Source organism: Embiotoca jacksoni, unplaced genomic scaffold, assembly GCF_022577435.1.
Source record: "Embiotoca jacksoni isolate LCO1_2020_lvr unplaced genomic scaffold, fEmbJac1.0.p SCAF_125, whole genome shotgun sequence".
Taxonomy (NCBI): domain Eukaryota; kingdom Metazoa; phylum Chordata; class Actinopteri; family Embiotocidae; genus Embiotoca; species Embiotoca jacksoni.
The window spans coordinates 46231-69547 of record NW_027185258.1 but is presented as its reverse complement, the minus strand read 5'-3'; the positions used below and the strand labels follow the sequence as shown (position 1 = coordinate 69547).

Genomic DNA, 23317 nt, shown 5'->3' with positions numbered 1-23317 from the left:
TTTCTAATATATTTGCATCAGCACTAAATTCATTTCAGATTTCCGTGACCATATATTGACGCTCCAATGGCAGAAAAAACTAAAATGCGGATCCAGATGAGGTGAACGTGATCGGAGAGTTTGATCTCTTCATGAAGCACAAACGTCCACAAACATCCTGGAAACATCCTGGAAACCAACCAAACTTCCTCAGAAGAAAGTTTCTTAAAAAAAAATAAAAAAAATAAAATCCTCGTCTGTTTATCAAAACGGATTCAAACTAGTTTCTTGTTCTCCACAAAGACATTTAAACACAAACATCTTTGTACCAAAAATCACAAGCAAATATTCAGAGTTCATGAAACTCTCCAGCGAAAACCAAACTACTGAATATTTAGATTTATGTGGTTAATGAAATATAATATGGACAAAAAACTTTTAAAAAGACCCAAAAGTCCTTCAGTGTTATATTTAGATGAAGTCAGAACAGGTGCGCACCAATTATTAACTTATTATCTTCTTAACTTATTATCTTGTGAACACCAAAAATATTTAGAGGCTCTGAAATGTTTCTTCAGTTTAACGATCTTGTTCACTTCCTGTCTGACGGTGAGACTTTAAGAGAAAGTTCATAAACAACAAGTTCACCGAGTCGTCTGCAAACAAACATTAAATTCACAGGAATGATTTCTTCACGAACAGGTGCTAAATTAAGATAAGCTAACTCAGCTAAACCATAAATAAAAACACATTAATGTCATTAACTGTCAGAAATAAAAACACATTAATGTCATTAACTGTCAGAAATAAAAACACATTAATGTCATTAACTGTCAGAAATAAAAACACATTAATGTTATTAACTGTCAGAAATAAACACACACTAATGTCATTAACTGTCAGAAATAAAAACACATTAATGTTATTAACTGTCAGAAATAAAAACACATTAATGTCATTAACTGTCAGAAATAAAAACACATTAATGTCATTAACTGTAAGTCAAACGGTTTTTTCACATTAATGTTAATGATTCTTTCTTCTAATCAACACATGCAGCTTTAATAGGACATAAACAACAACTGCTGATGGTAATAATGAAGCTGTTGGATCATGTTTGAATATTAAACTAACATATTAATGGATCTTCACATCGCATGTTAGCTGCTGAGCTAATGTTTCGTTAGCAAACGTTAGCTAATGGTCAAAGTTTTTCGGCACAGTGAAGTTATTGAAGAAATATTCTTCAAATAATAATGAAGGGATTTGTTTACTCTCTAGTTATGATCTGAAAGATTATTTTTTTTTACTTAACAACACAGCGTTAGCTAACATTCTTTAGTTGAGCTAGATACCTGCAGATAAAACGAACAAGAAGAAAAACTGCCTCAGTTTCATGAAACAACCTGGCAGGCGACATTTCACCTTTTAATAACTATAATATTCATACGTATTTAAATTATGTGCCAGCAGTCAGTTCAGAAAATGAAACCCTGAAACATCGGTCAGTCTGACGAACCTGAAAAAACTTAAACAAACGAGCTTTAAATAAACGAGCTGCAGATCAACAACAAAGACTTTTCTTCAGAACAACATTAACGATGTGTTTGATGTGTTCGGAGGAAGGCAGTCGGCTCCAACAGAAAGATCCGGTAAAACGTTTCTATGCAGTCACGACCAGAACCGACCAGCAGTACCAGAACCAACCAGCAGTACCAGAACCAACCAGCAGTACCAGAACCAACCAGCAGTGCATGCAGAGGAGAGCTGGTCCACGCACACACACACACACACACGCACGCACACACACACACACACACACACACACACACACACACACGCACACACACATACACACGCTCACACACACACACACACACTGACACACACACACACACGCTCACACACACACACACACACGCTCACACGCACACACACACACACACACTGACACACACACACACGCTCACACACACACACACGCACACACACACACGCGCTCACACGCACACACACACGCACACACACACACACACACACACACACACACACACACACACACACACACACACACGCACACACACACACACACACACACACACGCACACACACACACACACACACAGCATGCTGAATGACATCCTGCTTCTACGTCCGTCGTACCACATTATTAATGTCCAACTTCTTATTTCTATCTTTTCTATTATTCTTATTTGTTTACTCTATTTTCTGTTTGTAGGACGTCTTTCAGACAAACTGGCAACGAAAACATAAAATCAAAACAGATCCAAAGAAGACGCAAACACGTGGAAACACAATTCATATGTTGTTTTCACTCCAGGAAACATTTTGTAGTTCGAACGGATCGTGAAACACTTCGTGAGCAGCTGATCGACACGACGTTAGAAAATCCATCCCAGAAGGTTGAAGACACGACGAACTCCAGCGTGACACCGGTGTTACAAAGCGAGCTCACGGAACTCGAAAAATTCATTACGGGATGAAAATATGAAGTCGGCAGATTCTCAGACGGGAAGTCTAATGGTTGATTGATTGATTGTCACCGGGTGGTTCAGTATCAGCAGAGATCAGTTAAACCTCGTTAGCACAAAGAGTAAAGTCGGAGGGTGACGGAGCGTTTAAAAGTGTTTAAAGGACGCCAGCTGTTCACGCTGGTTTATTTATGGATGTTTATTTATCGTAGAAATAGTGAACGAGACACTGCTGTTTAACGAACAGTTAACGGAGGAACATGTTATCTTAAACTAAAAGATAAATATGTTGAGGACTTTCCAACATGTGCGTGTTGTTGTACGTAAAGACTTCATCGCCAGTCCATCTTAAGATAAAGGCAAAAATCAAATTAGCTGGTAGGTAGCATTAGCCAAGAGTTAGCTAGTTGGTCTTAAAGCCAGCTGTTAGATAAGAAGATACGACATCGAACTAGCTTGAAATTGTTGCTGCAAAGCTAACAGTTTCCTGCTTCCAGTCTTTGTGCGAAACATCTTAAATCTCCTGTTTTCTCATCACTTTGGTTGAAATGTTTTACAGCGTGCTTCCAAACTATCAGATTTCAATCAACCTGCATCAGAATAAAGTCATCGTGTTACAAGACACCGAATTCAAAGACAAACAGGACTGAAAGACGAGCAAGGTTCCTCTCAGATCCAGAGACCCGACGTTCACCGCATCAGCGTCTCCTTTGATTGACGGACTTAAAAATGGAGTTAAAATCCTTCCAAAGAAAAAAAAGAAAAGAAGGCGGAGTCAGTTTGAGCACCAACAGGCTCGTTCCTCCACCAGGTCTGAAATGTTTGAGCTAATCAGTCGCTTCCATCGGTGCAGCGACCAACAAGCCCTCACAGTGGGAGGTGATATGGGTGGGACTTGTTGCCGCCTAAAGCGCAGACACCCGGACAATGTTGGCCTGGGAGTAGTCGGTGGAGCTGGCAGAGTCGTCCCCCTCGGGCGTGGTGCCGGGCGGCGTGGGCATGCTGATGACGGCGGCGAAGTACGACTGGTCGCAGTTCAGACGAACCGTCTCCTCAAATTTGGCGTTCAGACTGGATCGACTGGAACGACTAGAGAGAAAGAGGTGAGACACTGTCAGGGGACCGGGGGACGCTGTCAGGTACCGAGGGACGCTGTCAGGGACCGGGGGGATGCTGCCAGGGAATGGTGGACGCTGTCAGGTACCGGGGGACGCTGTCAGGTACCGAGGGACGCTGTCAGGGACCGGGGGATGCTGTCAGGGACCGGGGGATGCTGTCAGAGACCCTTACACACTGTCAGGGGACTGGGGGGACGCTGCCAGGGAACGGTGGATGCTGTCAGGGACCGGGGGACGCTGTCAGGAACCGGGGGACGCTGTCAGAGACCGGTGGACACTGTCAGAGACCGGTGGACACTGTCAGGGACGCTGTCAGGGACCCCTAGACGCTGTCAGTGACCGAGGGACGTTGTCAGGGACCGGTGGACGCCGTCAGGGACCGGGGGACGCTGCCAGGGACCGGTGGACCTTTGTGTCCTACCTGTTGGTGAGCGGCCGCTCCCTGATCTGGATGGTGCTCAGCTCCTGGACGCTGCCCTGCAGACCCACAGACAGGTTGGAGTTGGGCACGTTGAAGGTCTTTCTCTTCCTGCGGGCGCAGCAGGAGATGAAGCCGTGAGGCGAGGAGGAGCTGGAGGTGGAGGAGGTGCGAGACAGCTGCTTCACCAGCGTCACTTCCCTGCAGCTCTCCTCGAATGTCTTCTCGTCCACAAACTCGTGGTTCTGAGGATGCAGAGGTGGAGAGGGCGGGGTTAAAGGACAGAGTTAGAGGGCGGGGTTAATGGACAGAGTTAGAGGGCGGGGTTAATGGACGGGGTTCGAGGGCGAGGTTAAAGGATGGGGTTAAAGGACGGGGTTAGAGGGGCGGGGTTAGAGGACGGGGTTAAAGGACTGTGTTAGAGGGTCGGGGTTAATGGACGGGGTTAGAGGGGCGGGGCTAGAGGACAGGGTTAGAGTATGGGGTTAAAGGATGGGGTTAGAGGGGCGGGGTTTCGTCTCACCGTGGTTGTCTCCAGACAGTGCAGCAGGTGGTGGTGGTGCACCTCGAAGGTGAGGTTTGTCTTACACACCAGCGCCTGTCCTGCTTCTTTGGATGCCTTCAGGGACACAAACACAAGTCACATGACCACTCAGTCCTTCACTAGAACCAGAGCACGGAGACGGTCTGTCCTCTGATGTCCAACGCTCACAACATTCACTTCTGACCAGATTTGACCCACAATCCCTTGCTGATGTAGAATTACAGCGCTCACTGGTTCAAGCTAAGCAGCACCAAGAGAGACACCAAACTCAGAGGGGGACAGACAGAGACACTAGATGGACAAACTTAGAGTTAGTAAACCGGTCCCACTGGTCATTAGACTTCATTCAGTAATGGACTCGTGATTCACTCCTGGGAACACTAAAGACAGAGACATCCTGGGGACACTAAAGACAGAGACATGTGGACATGTGTCCTCACCTTCTGGGCCCGTCTCTTCTCGGCCCGTTGGCTCTGATGGTAGATCCGGCTGAAGTTGGACACGATGACGGGAACCGGCAGAGCGATGACCAGAACTCCACTAAGAGAGCAGACGGACCCGAAGAGCTTCCCCATGATGGTCTTTGGAACCATGTCCCCGTACCTGACGAGGGACAGACAGAACCAGGGTCATGATGGATCAGAACCATGACACGGAACGAACAGTTGGCTAAAGTTTCTTAAATCGTCATCGTTTTGTAAAACCAACGTTTTCAGTAGGAAAGGAAGTTTCAGTTCTTTAAAAAGTTCTCAGACTTTAGTTCCTGGAAGTTAAAGTCGTGATGAAGGTGACGATGTGACATCATCAACATGAAACACGTGTTTTATTCATGTATTAAGAATGTTTTCATCTGAAATCCTCTGATTCACTGAACTTTATCGTGTTGGATGAAAATGATGTAAAAAAGAGACAACAAAAATATAAAATGTTGATTCTCTGATGAAACTAAAAACTTGAGACATTCAGCAGAAATTCAGCTGAATCAGCCTTTTTCTGTTTGTGAATGAAGCTGAAGTTCAGTCAGCGTCCAGAAGGAGGAGCCAGAGATCTTCATCACCTCGTGTGTGTCTGTGTGAAGAAGTGTCCTCGTGTGTGTGTGTGTGTGTGTGTGTGTGTGTGTGTGTGTGTGTGTGTGTGTGTGTGTGTGTGTGTGTGTGTGTGACGTTAAACTTTGTCAGAGACGAATCGTCTTCAAACCTGCAGCCTCTCAGACAGCCAATCAGAGGCTGCGACCTTGTCTGGTGTGTGTGTGTTGTTGTGTCAGAGTCATGTGACGGCGTCCTTCATCAAGAAGGGAGTGGGTAAGGTGATTGCTGTGTGTTTACCTCGTCATTAAAACACACACACACACACACACACACACACACACACACACACACACACACACACACACACACACACACACACACACACACACACACACACGTCATCCATCATCAACAGGACTCAGCGCCCCCTGCAGGAACACGTATGACAACAGTCTACTTGACAAACTTTAATAAATAATACAATAAATAAATATAACAAGAGTGTTACTATGAAGACTTCCTTTGAGTCAGTGTGTGTGTGTGTGTGTGTGTGTGTGTGTGTGTGTGTGTGTGTGTGTGTGTCAGATGAGCTCAGTGAGGCTGTAACTGTGTTTAGAGACTCGTAGATCCTTACTCGCACGTTTTTTACTCCGAACGGAGTAAACAGAGGATTTAGTTCAGAACAATCAGAGTGTTTCTGCTGCAAGGAAATGATCAGGATCAGTGACAGGAGTCGGATCAGAACACACCGACCATCAGGTATCTAAAGAACACATCAGACAATCACTGAGCTGCTCTCAGTTCAGGATGAAGATGAAGATGAAGAACTAACAGGAGCGTCTGGTTTCTTCAGTTCTGGTTCTGTTGGATCTTTCATCAGCTGATCTGTGCGTGCAGCGCTGCCTGTTGATCATCTGAACACGGAGGTCTGATGTGGTGAATAAAGAATCAGCCGGCACGGCCTCGACCCATTTTAATCAGACGATGGCACGGCCTTCTGGGAGATGTGGTTTCTGAGCTGAGCTCGTGGTGAGGAGGATCGGATCGGCGATGGGTTTCTGTTATTAAACTCTGATGAAGGATGGAGGGAGCGAGGTGCTGGGTCGAGTTTTAGAGAACCAAATCTTCAACATGCTGCTAGTGTTGTCATGTCGGAGAACCCTGTTGCCGTGTTGGAGAACCCTGTTGCCATGGCGCCACAGTTCAGGTGGTTTGTGTTCGCAGCAACAGTAACTGAACCCCCCCAACCCCCCCACCATCCTGAGATCAGCTGTTACGGAGTTTAAAACTCCTCCAGCAGCAGAAACGCCTCCTCTTCACCCTCCTCTGCGTCCTTTATTACATTTGCTTCCTAATTTGGGCAGAGGAAGTGAAGGCTGATTGCATTGCAGGGTAATCACCACGGTGAGCCTGAGGGATGCTGCTGTCGCCGTGGAAACCCCCTCTCCTCCTCTGACGGGTTTTAGCTCATTTAGTTCAGTTTGATCATCAACGTGTGACTCCCTGTCACACCACAACAATCTCACCAATCATAACAACCTGCACAACAACAATCACAACAACAACAACCTGCACAACAACAATCACAACAACCTACACAACAACAACAACAACCTGCACAACAACAATCACAACAACCTGGACAACAACAACCAAAGCAACCTGCACAACAACAACAACAACATCATGTTGTGGCCCATCCTCCGTCTGGATGAAAACAACATTTCTCCGTGAACTTTTCTGTCTGTCAGACGAATGTTTGCGGGTTTCCGTGCGTCTCTGCAGGGAGTGAATTCATATTTATGGGATGTTGGACTGCTCCTGTTGAGCCTCCAATCTCAGCAGCTGCTGAGTCTCCTCAGAAGACAGAAGAAGAAAAGCCGAGCGCAGCAACTGAGCGCGTTGCCTGAGCTCTGCAGCGGTGAGCAAACATTAGAGCTGTGACAGATAAAACAGGTTTGGTTGGTGTGTGCTGAGTGTGTTTGTTTAGCTGCTGGCGTGAACAGCTGCCAGACACACCTGCAGCTCCTCCAACAAGCTGCTGGGCTTTTAATTTGAAAGAGCAGCAGAGAGGAAATCTCATGGCTCTGAATAATCACATATGTTATTAACTGTGATTAAAACATGACTCCATTTATTTTATACACATCAGGTGTAAAATCTGGGTCATTCATTCCTGCTTAAAAGCGGAGAATAAATGTCTCCTCACCTGTCTACCTGTTTAAAGGTGGAGCTTAAGAGAATAAAACTAAACGTTCTGGACCGGTGTTGGTTTGATGGATTTCACATGCAGAGAAAACACATGAAATGCGTGAAGCTCATGAAACACGTGACTCATGCAGCAGGCGACGCCGCTTCGATCAATTTCTAAATTAGCTGTTGGCTGTGCTTCAGTCCGATGAACTGAACGGTAAGTTTTCTGTGTTTTCAGACAGATCATAAAGTTTGTAAAACACCTCCAGACGTCTTTAAAACCTCAACAGGATCATTTTTTTTAATATCATATTTATTTATTCATAACTTCAAGTTCTGAACTTCAGCTACAAACTCCAGAAGTTTCTGAAGAGAGACTGAAGAGGAAAGAAAACAACTGAACAAATAAAAACTACAGCGTGTCAGAGAAGACGACCAGAACCAGACCCACAACCACAACCAGAGCCACAACCACAACCAGAGTCACAACCAGAACCAGAGCCACAACCAGAACCAGAGTCACAACCAGAACCACAACCAGAGCCAGAGCCACAACCACAACCAGAGTCACAACCAGGACCAGAGCCACAACCAGAACCAGAGTCACAACCAGAACCAGAACCACAACCAGAGCCACAACCACAACTAGAGCCACAACCACAACCAGAGTCACAACCACAACCAGAACCACAACCACAACCAGAACCAGAACCAGAACCAGAACCAGAACCAGAGCCACAACCACAACCAGAGCCACAACCAGAACCAGAGTCACAACCAGAACCAGAGCCACAACCACAACGAGAGCCACAACCAGAGTCACAACCAGAGCCACAACCAGAGTCACAACCAGAACCACAACCAGAGCCACAACCAGAACCACAGCCACAACCAGAACCACAACCAGAACCACAGCCACAACCAGAACCACAACGAAAGCCACAACCAGAACCATAACCACAACCAGAGGCACAACCAGAACCAGACCCACAACCAGAGCCGTAGCCAGAACCACAACCACAGCCAGAGCCAGAACCACAACGAGAGCCACAACCAGAGGCACAACCAGAACCAGACCCACAACCAGAACCAGACTCACAACCAGAGCCGTAGCCAGAACCACAACCACAGCCAGAGCCAGAGCCAGAGCTAGAACTAGAACCAGAACCAGACCCACAACCAGAGCCAGAGCCAGAACCAGAACCAGAACCAGAGCCACAATCAGAACCAGAAGTCCTCGTCCCTGATCTCTGGATGAAAATGATAAACAGGCCACAAATTCAACAGTGAATTGAAATGACAGAATATTTAAAGCTCAACAAAGAATCTTTTCACTGCTTTTAGAGTCTCAGAGAGAAAATGTGTTTTTTTTTTCTCACACCTTCAGTTCAATGCGATTTCAATGATACTTATTCTCTAGTTTTACTTTTTCAAAATGTCAACATTATTTGTGCATTTGAATTCATGACAACAAAAGCTGTTTTGCAGGAAATGCAGCTGTGAAACGAACCGAGTCAGCAGATTAGAGCTGGGAGCCGTTGTTAGAATAAAATTAATTAATACATAAAATGGATGAAATATTCAGTGCTTTGGTGACTGTTTTTTAAATGACTCCATCAATGAGCTGGTCTTTCCTCACTTAAGCAGAAGATCAATCTCCCCCTCTTTATCTGCACACAGAAACCGATCACTGTCATTGATCCGACTCAGATCGATTGATCGAGCAGCAGCAAAGTGCTGACGCAGCAAATTAAAGTGTTACCACACTGTGGCGTTCATCAGGTAAGCCGCCTGTAGTTTCATTAATCTCATAAACACACTGATCAGTCGTCAGCCGATCAATGCAACTCAGAGGTCCAAAAGGTCCAATAAGTCAAACATACAAATAATTCAGCTAATACAATAGTTTAACATCAGTACCTGACAGTTTAACAGCACTAACCATCAGTTTAACAGTAACCAGCAGTTTAACATCAGTAACCAGTAGTAACCATCAGTTTAACAGTAACCAGCAGTTTAACAGCAGCAACCATCAGTGTAACAGCAGTAACCATCAGTTTAACAGTAACCAGCAGTTTAACAGCCGTAACCATCAGTTTAACAGCAGTAACCAGCAGTTTAACAGTAACCAGCAGTTTAACAGCGGTTTAACATCAGTAGACATCAGTTTAACATCAGTAACCAGCAGTTTAATAGTAGTTTAACATCAGTCACCATTAGTTTAACATCAGTAACCGTCAGTTTAACAGTAACCAGCAGTTTAACAGCAGTAACCAGCAGTTTAACAGTAGTTTAACAGCAGTAACCATCAGTTTAACATCAGTAACCATCAGTTTAACAGTAACCAGCAGTTTAACAGCAGTAACCAGCAATTTAATAGTAGTTTAACATCAATCACCATTAGTTTAACATCAGTAACCGTCAGTTTAACAGTAACCAGCAGTTTAACAGCAGCAACCATCAGTTTAACAGCAGTAACCAGCAGTTCAACAGTAACCAGCAGTTTAACAGCCGTAACCAGCAGTTTAACAGCAGTAACCAGCAGTTTAACAGTAACCAGCAGTTTAATAGTGGTTTAACATCAGTAGACATCAGTTTAACATCAGTAACCAGCAGTTTAACAGTAACCAGCAGTTTAACAGCAGTAACCAGCAGTTCAATAGTAGTTTAACATCAGTAACCAGCAATTTAATAGTAGTTTAACATCAATCACCATTAGTTTAACATCAGTAACTGTCAGTTTAACAGTAACCAGCAGTTTAACAGCAGCAACCATCAGTTTAACAGCAGTAACCAGCAGTTTAACAGTAACCAGCAGTTTAACAGCCGTAACCATCAGTTTAACAGCAGTAACCAGCAGTTTAACAGTAACCAGCAGTTTAATAGCGGTTTAACATCAGTAGACATCAGTTTAACATCAGTAACCAGCAGTTTAATAGTAGTTTAACATCAGTAACCATCAGTTTAACAGTAACCAGCAGTTTAACAGCGGTAACCAGCAGTTTAATAGTAGTTTAACATCAGTAACCAACAGTCCCCCCTCCCTTCCCCCCGCCCTGTCAGCTGAGTGCGAGAACATAATGAGCGCCTGCAGATGATGGATGAACATCGTGTATCACCGTGGAAACCAAAACTAAATATAGAAAATGTGTTGAAGATGTGATATCTGATCTATGAGGTTCAAAACTGGAAATCATATTTATTTATTTATATATATATATATATATATATATTAAACTAAAATAATAATAATTACTTAAACTAAAAAAGTATCTTTATTTTTATTCAATAGAAATCTTAAACTAAAAAAAAGAATCATTGCTTACACCAAAACAATAAAAACAAAACGAACCAGCAGAGCAACAATTACACTTAATCTTAAACGCTGTTACTGAATCCTGATCAAACTCCTGGAAAACCTTCGAAAGACATTAAAATTAAAGTTGGAAATTGAACTGAAAGTTGAAGTGAAGCAGGAAACAGAGAATCAGATGATCTGAGCTGTCGAAGCTGCAGACAAACATGAATCTGCTCTGTAGAATGGAACGCATCTGTTTACATCCTCTGAATATTCACATATTTCAGATTAATAACGAGTCTTCAACCATCCAAACAGTGTGAACACAACTCTGTAAACACTGTAAATATTACTACTTATTATTTAACATATAGAATCTACAGCCTCAAACCCAGAGATTCTATGTGGTCTTTATCTATAATTCAGATCTCAAACTCACCATCTGTCTCTGTTCAGGAGACTCTCAGGTGTTAATGAGTGACAGCAGAAGGTCATGTGATTAATAGTCAGTGTTACTGGCAGTGAGAGGATGGAGCTCTGAGGACCAACTAAAGATTTAATTTAACGTTAAAAAGATTTTAGATTGATTCAGTCAAATTAAATCAGGCAGTAAACAGAGTTCCTCAAGAGTTCCTCAGAGTTCCTCGAGTTCTTCAGAGTTCCTCAAGACTTCTTCAGAGTTTCTCAATAGTTCCTCAGATGTCCTCAGAGTTCTTCAGGAGTTTATCAAGAGTTCCTCAGAGTTCCTCAAGACTTCTTCAGTGTTCCTCAAGACTTCTTCAGAGTTTCTCAATAGTTCCTCAGATGTCCTCAGAGTTCTTCAGGAGTTTATCAAGAGTTCCTCAGAGTTCCTCAAGACTTCTTCAGAGTTCCTCAAGACTTCTTCAGAGTTCTTCAGAGTTTCTCAATAGTTCCTCTGATGTCCTCATAGTTCCTCAAGAGTTCTTCAGGAATTCATCAAGAGTTCTTCAGAGTTCCTCATAGTTCCCCAAGAGTTCCTCAAAGTTCTTCAGGAGTTCCTCATAGTTCTTCAGGAGTTCGAGTTCAATACGATAAGCAGTTCTAAAAGGAAACCTGAAACATACTTCAACCTGAAACATACTTCAACCTGAAACATACTTCAACATGAAACATACTTCAACCTGAAACATACTTCAACCTGAAACATACTTCAACTTGAAAAAAGACTTCAACTTGAAAAAAGACTTCAACCTGAAACAGTTCAACATGAAACATAGTTTAACATGAAACATAGTTTAACATGAAACATACTTCAACCTGAAACATACCTCAACCTGAAACATACTTCAACCTGAAAAAAGACTTCAGCCTGAAACATACTTCAACCTGCTGCTGTGTTTCTGTCTGAGAAGTGACAACTCTATTTCTCCACAACAGCTCATCTCTGTCTTTTATTCTGAAATCTCAGTGAAGTTGACGTCCTGTTTGTTTTTAATTTCATGACTTCAGTTTTATTCTCCGTTCGTGTCTTCGTGCTGTTTTGGTTTCATATTGTTTTTAATTTTGTTTTGTTGCTTCTTTTCTGATAGAAATCTGTTTTCATTCTTCTTTTTCTATTTAAATGTGATGCAGAAATCAAACCGACTTCACTCATGTGGCTGCAGAGGGGGGGGAAAAAAGCAGCATCCGTCCAACACCAACAGTACTTCTCCATGGAGTCTCCAACATGTCTGATTGTCCCTTTGTCCTTCTGTCTTCTGTCCTTGTCTCTTCTCTCCTTCTGTCTATCTGTCTTCCGTCCTTCTGTCTTTCTGTCTTCTGTCCCTCTTCCCTCTGTCCTCTGAGGATGCGACGACCCACGGAGTCTGCAGGCCGTCTGTCTGTAATAGTAGATCGGTGGAGAGTTTTGTTAATAGTAGATCGGTGGAGAGTTTTGTTAACAGTGGAGTTTTGTTAATTGTGGATCAGTGGAGAGTTTTGTTAACAGTGGAGTTTTGTTAATAGTGGATTGGTGGAGAGTTTTGTTAATAGTGTAGTTTTGTTAATAGTGGATTGGTGGAGTTTTGTTAATAGTGGATCGGTGGAGAGTTTTGTTAATAGTATAGTTTTGTTAATAGTGGATTGGTGGAGAGTTTTGTTAATTGTGGATCGGTGGAAGTTCTGCAGCTTCTGAGCCTTCAGTTTGTGACTGTCACCAGCAGTTTCTCACAAAACAAACTGAGCATTAATAATATGAATAAATCATCAGACTGACGAGGACCACGCAAACTAAGCGATGGATTTTATCTTTACTTCACACAAACACTCACACACTGAATTATTAACGAACCTGCAACAGAAAATATTTTCTCAAACTGTTTTAGTTACATTTTTTATTATTGATCATCTGCTGATCACGTCTTCAGAGATTTGTTTCCAAAATGTCTTTGCATAGTAAAAAAAATTGTTTCCATCAGACTGCAATGACAACAAACGTGTTTATAGTTTATCATCATGTTACCAAGAAAATATTCATATTTTATCACAGACTGACTAAAACTGTTCATATTCTCTTGCTCTGAAAAGTCACGCTTTAAGTTGCAATACCAGCGAGTGCCACTAGAGGTCGGCTCCAAAAAGCCTCCGGCTCCATAGACTCCCATTCAACTTCTCTCATCAAATCCAAAGTGAATAAAATGTGTCCATCAGTTATCTCGGTGTTGTTAGCTAAAGTCACTCCTCCTTATTAGTTTTCTGGAGGTCCATCTGAAAATAATCCCTCATTCATTAGAAAAGAAGATTCAAAAAGACCTGTTTTTGGGGGCGTGTCTGTTTGACTGACAGGCCTGTGGTGCAGTCAGGTTACAGATATCGATGGGCGGGTAACGTCACTGCTGGTTGGAGCTTATGTTTGATAGGGCCTGGTGGTAGACTGTGATTGGCTGTTAGGTTGTGGGAGGAGTGAGGATGACAGACAGGTTCAGTGACAAGCTGACGGACAGCAGCGTAGACTTCAGAGTGTGCGTCCCTCCGGCTGATCCAATCTAGCTCCAAATATTTCACATATTTGCTTAAAAAAAATCCCTAAAAGAATCGCTTAGGATTTAAAGTCGTTGATTAATTTCCAATAATTGATCGATCAGCTCTGCAGGTGACAGACGTCCTGTTTACTGAAACTCAGCCTGTGATTGGCCAAACGTTTTTACTTATTAACATCTTCAGTCAGCTGAGAGTTTCTGTTTGAGGAGAAATAACGATGAAGAAGAGGAGTGTGTGTGTGTGTGATAAAGAATGAAGAGTGCTGCTGAACTCTTTGAAGTTCAGGATGAAACAGAATGAACACAAAAACATGTTTAATTTTGTCTTTCATCAGACTTAACGAGCTCAGAGCCAATCAGCTGGCTGGGTCCCTACAGTCGCCACGGCAACCAATTTACCTGCGGCCTCGGTGACAGTGTTTGTGTTTGAACTGCAGCGGCAGGTGACGGACACACAGAGAGACAGACACACAAACAGAGAGAGACAGAGACAGATAGACCGACAGACAGAGAGACAGAGAGAAAGAGAGACAGACAGACAGATCAGGACAAGGATCAAGATCAGGACCAGGATCAGGGTCACTGGTTCTGAGGACCGGGTCCCTCCTTTGTCTTGTTTTATTTTCAGGTATTCTTTAATGAAGACTAGGAGCAGCTGTCCGTCCTCTAGACGCTCCGCAGCGTCCTCAGAGGACAGGAAGTGATGACCTGTCAGAAGAGAAAGTGCTGAGCGGGCAGTCTGAGAGTTCAGGGAGGACGAAGGACAACGAATGGAAGCTGTGAGAGACGCAGAAGACGTGTCCTCCCTCTGAGATTTTTCTCCCTTTAAAGAGGAGTTTTTTCCCTCTTAGTTTATGTGGGAATTGATGAATTGTTGAACTGATGAATTGTTGAATTGATGAATTGTTGAATTGATGAATTGTTGAATTATTGAATTGATGAATTGTTGAATTGATGAATTGTTGAATTGTTGAATTGATGAATTGTTGAATTGATGAATTGTTGAATTGATGAATTGATGAACTGTTGAATTGATGAATTGTTGAATTGATGAATTGTTGAATTGATGAATTGTTGAATTATTGAATTGATGAACTGTTGAATTGATGAATTGTTGAATTGATGAATTGTTGAATTGTTGAATTGATGAATTGATGAACTGTTGAATTGATGAATTGTTGAATTGATGAATTGTTGAATTGATGAACTGTTGAATTGATGAATTGATGAATTGTTGAATTGTTGAATTGATGAATTGTTGAATTGATGAATTGTTGAATTGATGAATTGATGAACTGTTGAATTGATGAATTGTTGAATTGATGAATTGTTGAATTGTTGAATTGATGAATTGTTGAATTGATGAATTGTTGAATTGATGAATTGATGAACTGTTGAATTGATGAATTGTTGAATTGATGAATTGTTGAATTGATGAATTGTTGAATTGATGAACTGTTGAATTGATGAATTGTTGAATTGATGAATTGTTGAATTGTTGAATTGATGAATTGATGAACTGTTGAATTGATGAATTGTTGAATTGATGAATTGTTGAATTGTTGAATTATTGAATTGATGAACTGTTGAATTGATGAATTGTTGAATTGATGAATTTATGAATTGTTGAATTATTGAATTGATGAACTGTTGAATTGATGAATTGTTGAATTGTTGAATTATTGAATTGTTGAATTGATGAATTGATGAACTGTTGAATTGATGAATTGTTGAATTGATGAATTGTTGAATTGATGAATTGTTGAATTGTTGAATTGTTGAATTGATGAATTGTTGAATTGATGAATTGATGAATTGTTGAATTATTGAATTGATGAATTGTTGAATTGATGAATTGTTGAATTGTTGAATTGATGAATTGTTGAATTGATGAATTGTTGAATTGATGAATTGTTGAATTATTGAATTGATGAACTGTTGAATTGATGAATTGTTGAATTGATGAATTGTTGAATTGTTGAATTGATGAATTGATGAACTGTTGAATTGATGAATTGTTGAATTGATGAATTGTTGAATTGATGAATTGTTGAATTGATGAACTGTTGAATTGATGAATTGTTGAATTGATGAATTGTTGAATTGTTGAATTGATGAATTGTTGAATTGATGAATTGATGAACTGTTGAATTGATGAATTGTTGAATTGATGAATTGTTGAATTGTTGAATTGTTGAATTGATGAATTGTTGAATTGATGAACTGTTGAATTGATGAATTGTTGAATTGATGAATTGTTGAATTGATGAACTGTTGAATTGATGAATTGTTGAATTGATGAATTGTTGAATTGATGAATTGATGAACTGTTGAATTGATGAATTGTTGAATTGATGAATTGTTGAATTGATGAATTGTTGAATTATTGAATTGATGAACTGTTGAATTGATGAATTGTTGAATTGATGAATTGTTGAATTATTGAATTGATGAACTGTTGAATTGATGAATTGTTGAATTGTTGAATTATTGAATTGATGAATTGTTGAATTGATGAATTGATGAACTGTTGAATTGATGAATTGTTGAATTGATGAATTGTTGAATTGATGAATTGATGAACTGTTGAATTGATGAATTGTTGAATTGATGAATTGTTGAATTGATGAACTGTTGAATTGATGAATTGTTGAATTGATGAATTGTTGAATTGTTGAATTGATGAATTGATGAACTGTTGAATTGATGAATTGTTGAATTGATGAATTGTTGAATTGATGAATTGTTGAATTATTGAATTGATGAACTGTTGAATTAATGAATTGTTGAATTGATGAATTTATGAATTGTTGAATTATTGAATTGATGAACTGTTGAATTGATGAATTGTTGAATTGTTGAATTATTGAATTGATGAATTGTTGAATTGATGAATTGATGAACTGTTGAATTGATGAATTGTTGAATTGATGAATTGTTGAATTGATGAATTGTTGAATTGTTGAATTGATGAATTGTTGAATTGATGAATTGTTGAATTGATGAATTGATGAATTGTTGAATTATTGAATTGATGAATTGTTGAATTGATGAATTGTTGAATTGTTGAATTGATGAATTGTTGAATTGATGAATTGTTGAATTGATGAATTGTTGAATTATTGAATTGATGAACTGTTGAATTGATGAATTGTTGAATTGATGAATTGTTGAATTGATGAATTGATGAACTGTTGAATTGATGAATTGTTGAATTGATGAACTGTTGAATTGATGAATTGTTGAATTGATGAATTGATGAATTGTTGAATTGTTGAATTGATGAATTGTTGAATTGATGAATTGTTGAATTGATGAATTGATGAACTGTTGAATTGATGAATTGTTGAATTGATGAATTGATGAATTGTTGAATTGTTGAATTGATGAATTGTTGAATTGATGAATTGTTGAATTGATGAATTGATGAACTGTTGAATTGATGAATTGTTGAATTGATGAATTGTTGAATTGATGAATTGTTGAATTGATGAACTGTTGAATTGATGAATTGTTGAATTGATGAATTGTTGAATTGATGAATTGATGAACTGTTGAATTGATGAATTGATGAATTGTTGAATTGATGAATTGTTGAATTATTGAATTGATGAACTGTTGAATTGATGAATTGTTGAATTGATGAATTTATGAATTGTTGAATTATTGAATTGATGAACTGTTGAATTGATGAATTGTTGAATTATTGAATTGATGAATTGTTGAATTGATGAATTGATGAACTGTTGAATTGATGAATTGTTGAATTGATGAATTGTTGAATTGATGAATTGTTGAATTGATGAATTGTTGAATTGATGAATTGATGAATTGATGAATTGATGAATTGTTGAATTGATGAATTGATGAATTGTTGAATTGTTGAATTATTGAATTGATGAATTGTTGAATTGATGAATTGATGAATTGTTGAATTGTTGAATTGATGAATTGTTGAATTGATGAATTGATGAACTGTTGAATTGATGAATTGTTGAATTGATGAATTGTTGAATTGATGAATTGTTGAATTGATGAATTGTTGAATTGATGAATTGATGAATTGTTGAATTGATGAATTGTTGAATTGTTGGTTTCTCTGTATAATATTGTAAAGTCTTGCTGTAACGACTTTAATGTGTTAAGTGCCATGAAATAACCTGTGTTGTGATTTGGCGCTTTATAAATAAAGTTGAATTGAATTGAATTGAAGGATGTCTTCATGCAGAGACGGTCCGTCCTGAAGGACGTCAGGTCTGAACTTTTTTATCTCTTCAAAGGTGTTTAATTTCATTTGAATAACGTGATTAATGATTTAAGATGATTTAATAATCAAAACAGTATGATGCTTTAGAGACTCTTCAAACTACATCTCCCATCAGCCTCAGCGGCTCCTTAGTCTGATCCCACAGGACAGAAGAACAGTGTTGAGTTTCGGTTCCAGGTGTGACTTGGGGTTGGGGGCGGGGTCACAGGTCACATGTCTAACAGGTGCAGACAGGTGATCTGTGGAGCCATCGGATCCTCCGGAGGTCGACTGATCAGAGATCAGGTCACACAGAGAGGAAACCTGATCGTCGGGAGGGAGGAGGAAGAAGAGGAGGAGGAGGAGAAGGAGGAGGAGGAGGAAGAGGAGGAAGAGGAGATGGAGGAGTGTGTTGGTCACACAGAGAGGAAACCTGATCGTCGGGAGGAAGACGAGGAGGAAGACGAGGAGGAAGACGAGGAAGAGATGGAGGAGGAGTGTGTTGGTCTTTCATCCTATCAGTGGACCTGCAATTGTTCATTAAATAACAGGGGTCTTCTTCCTGTAGCTGAGCGTGTGTGTGTGTGTGTGTGTGTGTGTGTCTTCATTGATATTCTCAGCAGTTCTGATCAATGAAGCGACTCTCGACTATTATTTCATTTCTGGTGTTTGAACAGAGATGAAGATAAATGTTTCTATTTGGATTTGTCCGACTCGTCATAAAGGAGGTAACAGGACAACAGGGTTCTCCGACAGGACAACAGGCCGCTCACAGTGCGTTGAAAACGGGCGGGTGTTCCCTAAAATCTCAGCTCTCCACCTGATAACCCTCTTCATAACCCTCCTCCACTTAATCTTCCTCCTCGTCCTCCTCCTCCTCCTGCTCCTCCTCGAGGAGCGTCTCCTCCGCCCGGCTTCATTGCGGAGCCCATTAAAAATAATAGCCTTGTGTTCGCTGCAGCTAATGCATTAATTTAATTAGCAACATTAACGGGTCGTCTGCAGAGTGAGGAGCAGCAGAAGAAGAAGGAGTAGAAAACTTTTAATTTGAAAATCAATGAGAGGCTGGAGGGCTCGGTTCCACATCCCGACCCGGTCCGTTATCTGCGATCGATTCAAGACCCTGTCAGAGTTCGATCACCTGCAGGGACCGACGCTTCCTGCCTCAAACACAGGTGAGAATAAATCTTACTTCCTGTTGAAGTGGGGGGCAAAATAAAAGTCCTCACGAAATGGGAGGAAGGGCTGCCGGCAAATCCGTCCTTAGTCCTGGTTTAGTTAAGTCCTGCTCTCTGCAGGTTCAGTTCTACAGTCGATTGGTTAAAATAACTTTTATTTTGAATTTAAATTTGAAGCACACATGTTGTTTTCCAGCCGCTGATCTGCTGCAAATTAAAACATCCGTCGGGTCGTTCAGGTCGGTCGACGTTCTGCTGATGAATGTTCAACGTTCCCGTCTCTGACAACACGGAGCGATCATGTGATGTTTCAGGTGCAGTGAAGTGATTCAGAGCTGTAAGTAGCTGCAGACAAGAATCAGGATCAGATTGAGAGCTCACAGAGACGTCGGCTGACATTAACCCTCAGTTTAGTTTGACAGTCAGAAACTACACATCACAACAACAACAAACTACACAACATCGCAACAACAACGACAAACTACACAACATCGCAACAACAACAAACTACACAACAACAAACTACACAACATCGCAACAACGACAAACTACACAACAACAAACTACACAACATCGCAACAACAACGACAAACTACACAACTGAACCATCAACAACGACAACTGTTATTCAGACTTTGTATTTCACCAGTTCAACAACCATAAAACAGGAAACATGACCGACTGTAAAGTAAACAAACAGAGTTTCATTGTTTATTTACAGGAATTGAAAATGTGTGAAATAAAAGTGTGAAAGTGAATTTATCAGCCGTTTCAAAGGAAAACACATTCTGGTGATTTTACACTTGAAATAAAACTGTGAAGGATTGAACTGATGAAGACTGAGGGTGAAAGTCTTCATCAGCAGTTTGTGTCTGACGTTGTTTTTCTGTCTGTTTGAAGTTCAATCACAGTTTGAAGTTTTGATGTTCCGAGAAATTTTTTATTTCAAAAGATTTTTTGTAAATTGTTCTTCAGTCAGAGAATAAACAGAAACGTTGATGTGTTTGATGTCTGCGTCTCTAAGCAGCTCGATGAACGTTAGAAACCTCAGGAATCAGACCGAGTCCTTCCTGTCGGCACCTCTCAGGTTCTCCGGTCCGACCGGCTCCACCGGATCACGTGACTGAATTATACATGTGTGTTTGTGTTGGTCTGCAGTCGGGTCACTGAACTGAAACACGACACGCTTCAGCACCTCAACATGTCACGCAGGAGGCTGCAGCTCTCTGATGCAGCTGCAGGTAGACGTCTCACCTGTTCACACTCAGGACTAAATGTGACCTTTGACCTCTGAAGTATCATCACCATCACCGTCATCATGACCATCATCGTCAACACCATCATCATCACCGTCACCATCATCATCACCATCACCATATTTAAAGCGTCTTCAGCCTGCCCGCACTTCCTGTTTCCTCTGCTAGCCACCGCCCACCGCCACCCCAGCCCCTCCCTTCATGCTGTGTCTGATTTAGCAGCTGAGATCTTACCAAAGTTAAAACACACTCAGCCACGCCCATTTTGGTACCCAAAGCCCCGCCCCCACCTAGGCTCAGCATCACTCACCCCAGTGTAGTCATGGTGACGATGGTGTACCAGAAGGCGGCGGGGATGCTGGTAAACTTGCTGCCGCTGGAGCCCTTCTCGGCGTAGAACATGACGGTGGCAAAGATGATGATGGCCATGGTGAGGGAGAAGAGGAGGAAGCCGAGCTCCGACGCGCAGCTCTTCAGCGTGTAGCCGAGGATACGAAGTCCCGCCGAGTGACGCGAGAACTTGAAAATCCGAAATACCCGGAAGACACGCAGCGTGACGAAGGCGCCGCTCACATCCTCGTTGTCCGTCATCACCAGCCCGATGTAGTATGGCATGATGGCCACCACGTCGATGACGCTCATCACACTCTTCACGAACTTGTAGCGGCTCGGCGCCACCAGGAGGCGCAGCAGGTACTCCACCGTGAAGATCATGACGCACGCTGTGTCAAGGCAGAAGAAAGCCAGCGCGTACCGCTCGCCGCACGACATCTCCTTGACTCGGTTCGGCGCCGCGCCGCACGGAACCGTCTCCACCACGTTGGCCAGAACCGACACCGCGATGAAGAAGCCGGTGACGTAGTAGAAGACCAGCGCCATGGTGGAGGTGTGCGGGTTCTCAAAGGCCCGCCACATGGACTCCCGGAAGCTCATGTCCGCCGACACCGGGTCGTTGGTGTGGTCCATGTCGTCGTCGTCCTGGATCCGCTCCTGGTTCTCCCGCCGCCGGTCCTTGTACTCCTCGTAGCAGCAGTCCCCAATGATCTCCGGGATGATGCCGAAGAACGACAGCTCCTCGTCGTACGCGGAGATGCACTCCTGCCGCGGGTAGTGCAGCTTCCCGGTTCGGTAGAAGTTGAGGATGTGGCGGAAGATGTCCGGGTCGCGGTCGAAGAAGAACTCGTTGCTGTCCTCGTGGAAGAAGAAGTCCCGCTCCGAGCTGCCCAGCAGGGTGTCCGGGTACCGCTCCAGCGTGTCCCGCCACGTCTGGAACTTTGTTCCGCTCACGTTCAGCACGATCAGTCCGTCCTGCCCGCGCTGCTTCTCCGGAGGCGGGACCGGCATCGGCGTGCTGGCCACCGGCATCCAGCCGATGGCCGCCGCGCGGGCGAACGGCAGCCAGGCTGCCACTCCTGCGGCCATGCTGCTCCGGGAGCTCTGCGGGGCTCAGCGTAGGTTCGGGGGGCAGCACGGGGACATCCGGGGGGAGCGGAGCGGTCACCGGCAACAGATGGACCGACACCGAGTCCTTCGGGAGGCTTTAACGTGCCGGTCCTCAGCGGAAGTCCTCCACAAACAAACTCAACTCCGGTGACAAAAGCTCTTCATCACCTGCAGTACTCTCCGTTAAACCCGGTTCTGCACGCGGTTCTGACTCTCTGCTGCACACAGCAACAAGTCCAGCAGCTACCCGGAGACCTACGCGCTCCTCAACTGGCATCGATCCGTCGCAGGCATGCTCCGCCCCGGGGCTCCCCGCCGGTGGCTCCCGGTCCAAACGGAGCAGATCTACGTGCGTTTCCCGCCGAGAGACGGAGCCTGAGTGGAACTCCTCCCGAACCGGACCGAGCCGCGGCAGGACTGTGAGGACGCTGTGGCGGAGAGAAGCTGCCTCGGCGGTCTGCTGCCACACAGGTGCTGCTGGAGACGCCAGAAACCTCCTGTCTCTCCTCCCCGCGCGCTCTCGCTCTCTCCGGTTGGGGGCGTGTCCCTGAAAACCCCCGCAGATCACATCAGAAACCGGCAGCTCTCCGGGACACACGGTGATCATGTGTCAGGGTGTGTTCGGTCATCAGTCCCGGGTGGGTCCGCGCGCTCCCGGTGGGTGGAGGAGGTGTCGGGAGCGCGAGGGAGGGAGATTAATGTGGAGAAAAATCACAGTAAAGTAAGCTAAACTAAACTAGACTAAACCGAACTAAATCAAATAAACTAAATTAAACTAAACTAAATCAAATAAACTAAATTAAACTAAACTAAATCAAATAAACTAAATTAAACCGAACTAAATCAAATAAACTAAATTAAACCGAACTAAATCAAATAAACTAAATTAAACTAAACTAAATCAAATAAACTAAATTAAACCGAACTAAATCAAATAAACTAAATTAAACTAAACTAAATCAAATAAACTAAATTAAACCAAACTAAATCAAATAAACTAAGTTAAACTAAACTAAATCAAATAAACTAAACTCAATAAACCAAATAAACTAAACTAAATTAGACTCAATAAACTGAACTAAGTAAACTAAATTAAACTAAATTAAACTCAATAAGCAACACATGACAATAAAGGTCCTGAAACCA

General features: G+C 42.3%; 1 protein-coding gene across 2 annotated transcripts; it reads right to left on the bottom strand.

Moving 5' to 3' along the window:
- Window positions 1-850: 850 nt before the first annotated feature.
- LOC138195774 (A-type voltage-gated potassium channel KCND2-like) lies at window positions 851-22754 on the bottom strand. 2 transcript variants are annotated; one of them, XM_069145421.1, is made up of 5 exons: window positions 21039-22754; window positions 4992-5154; window positions 4531-4626; window positions 4011-4252; window positions 851-3560 (listed from the first exon to the last, which is right to left on the bottom strand). In XM_069145421.1, exons 1-5 carry the CDS (start codon window positions 22148-22150, stop codon window positions 3377-3379), a joined length of 1797 nt encoding a protein of 598 aa, XP_069001522.1. In that variant the 5' UTR covers window positions 22151-22754; the 3' UTR covers window positions 851-3376. The 2 variants fall into 2 exon arrangements, with proteins under 2 accessions (XP_069001522.1, XP_069001523.1); XM_069145422.1 differs by lacking the exons at window positions 851-3560; window positions 4011-4252; window positions 4531-4626; window positions 4992-5154 and adding an exon at window positions 12423-12911.
- Between the last annotated feature and the right edge of the window lie 563 nt (window positions 22755-23317).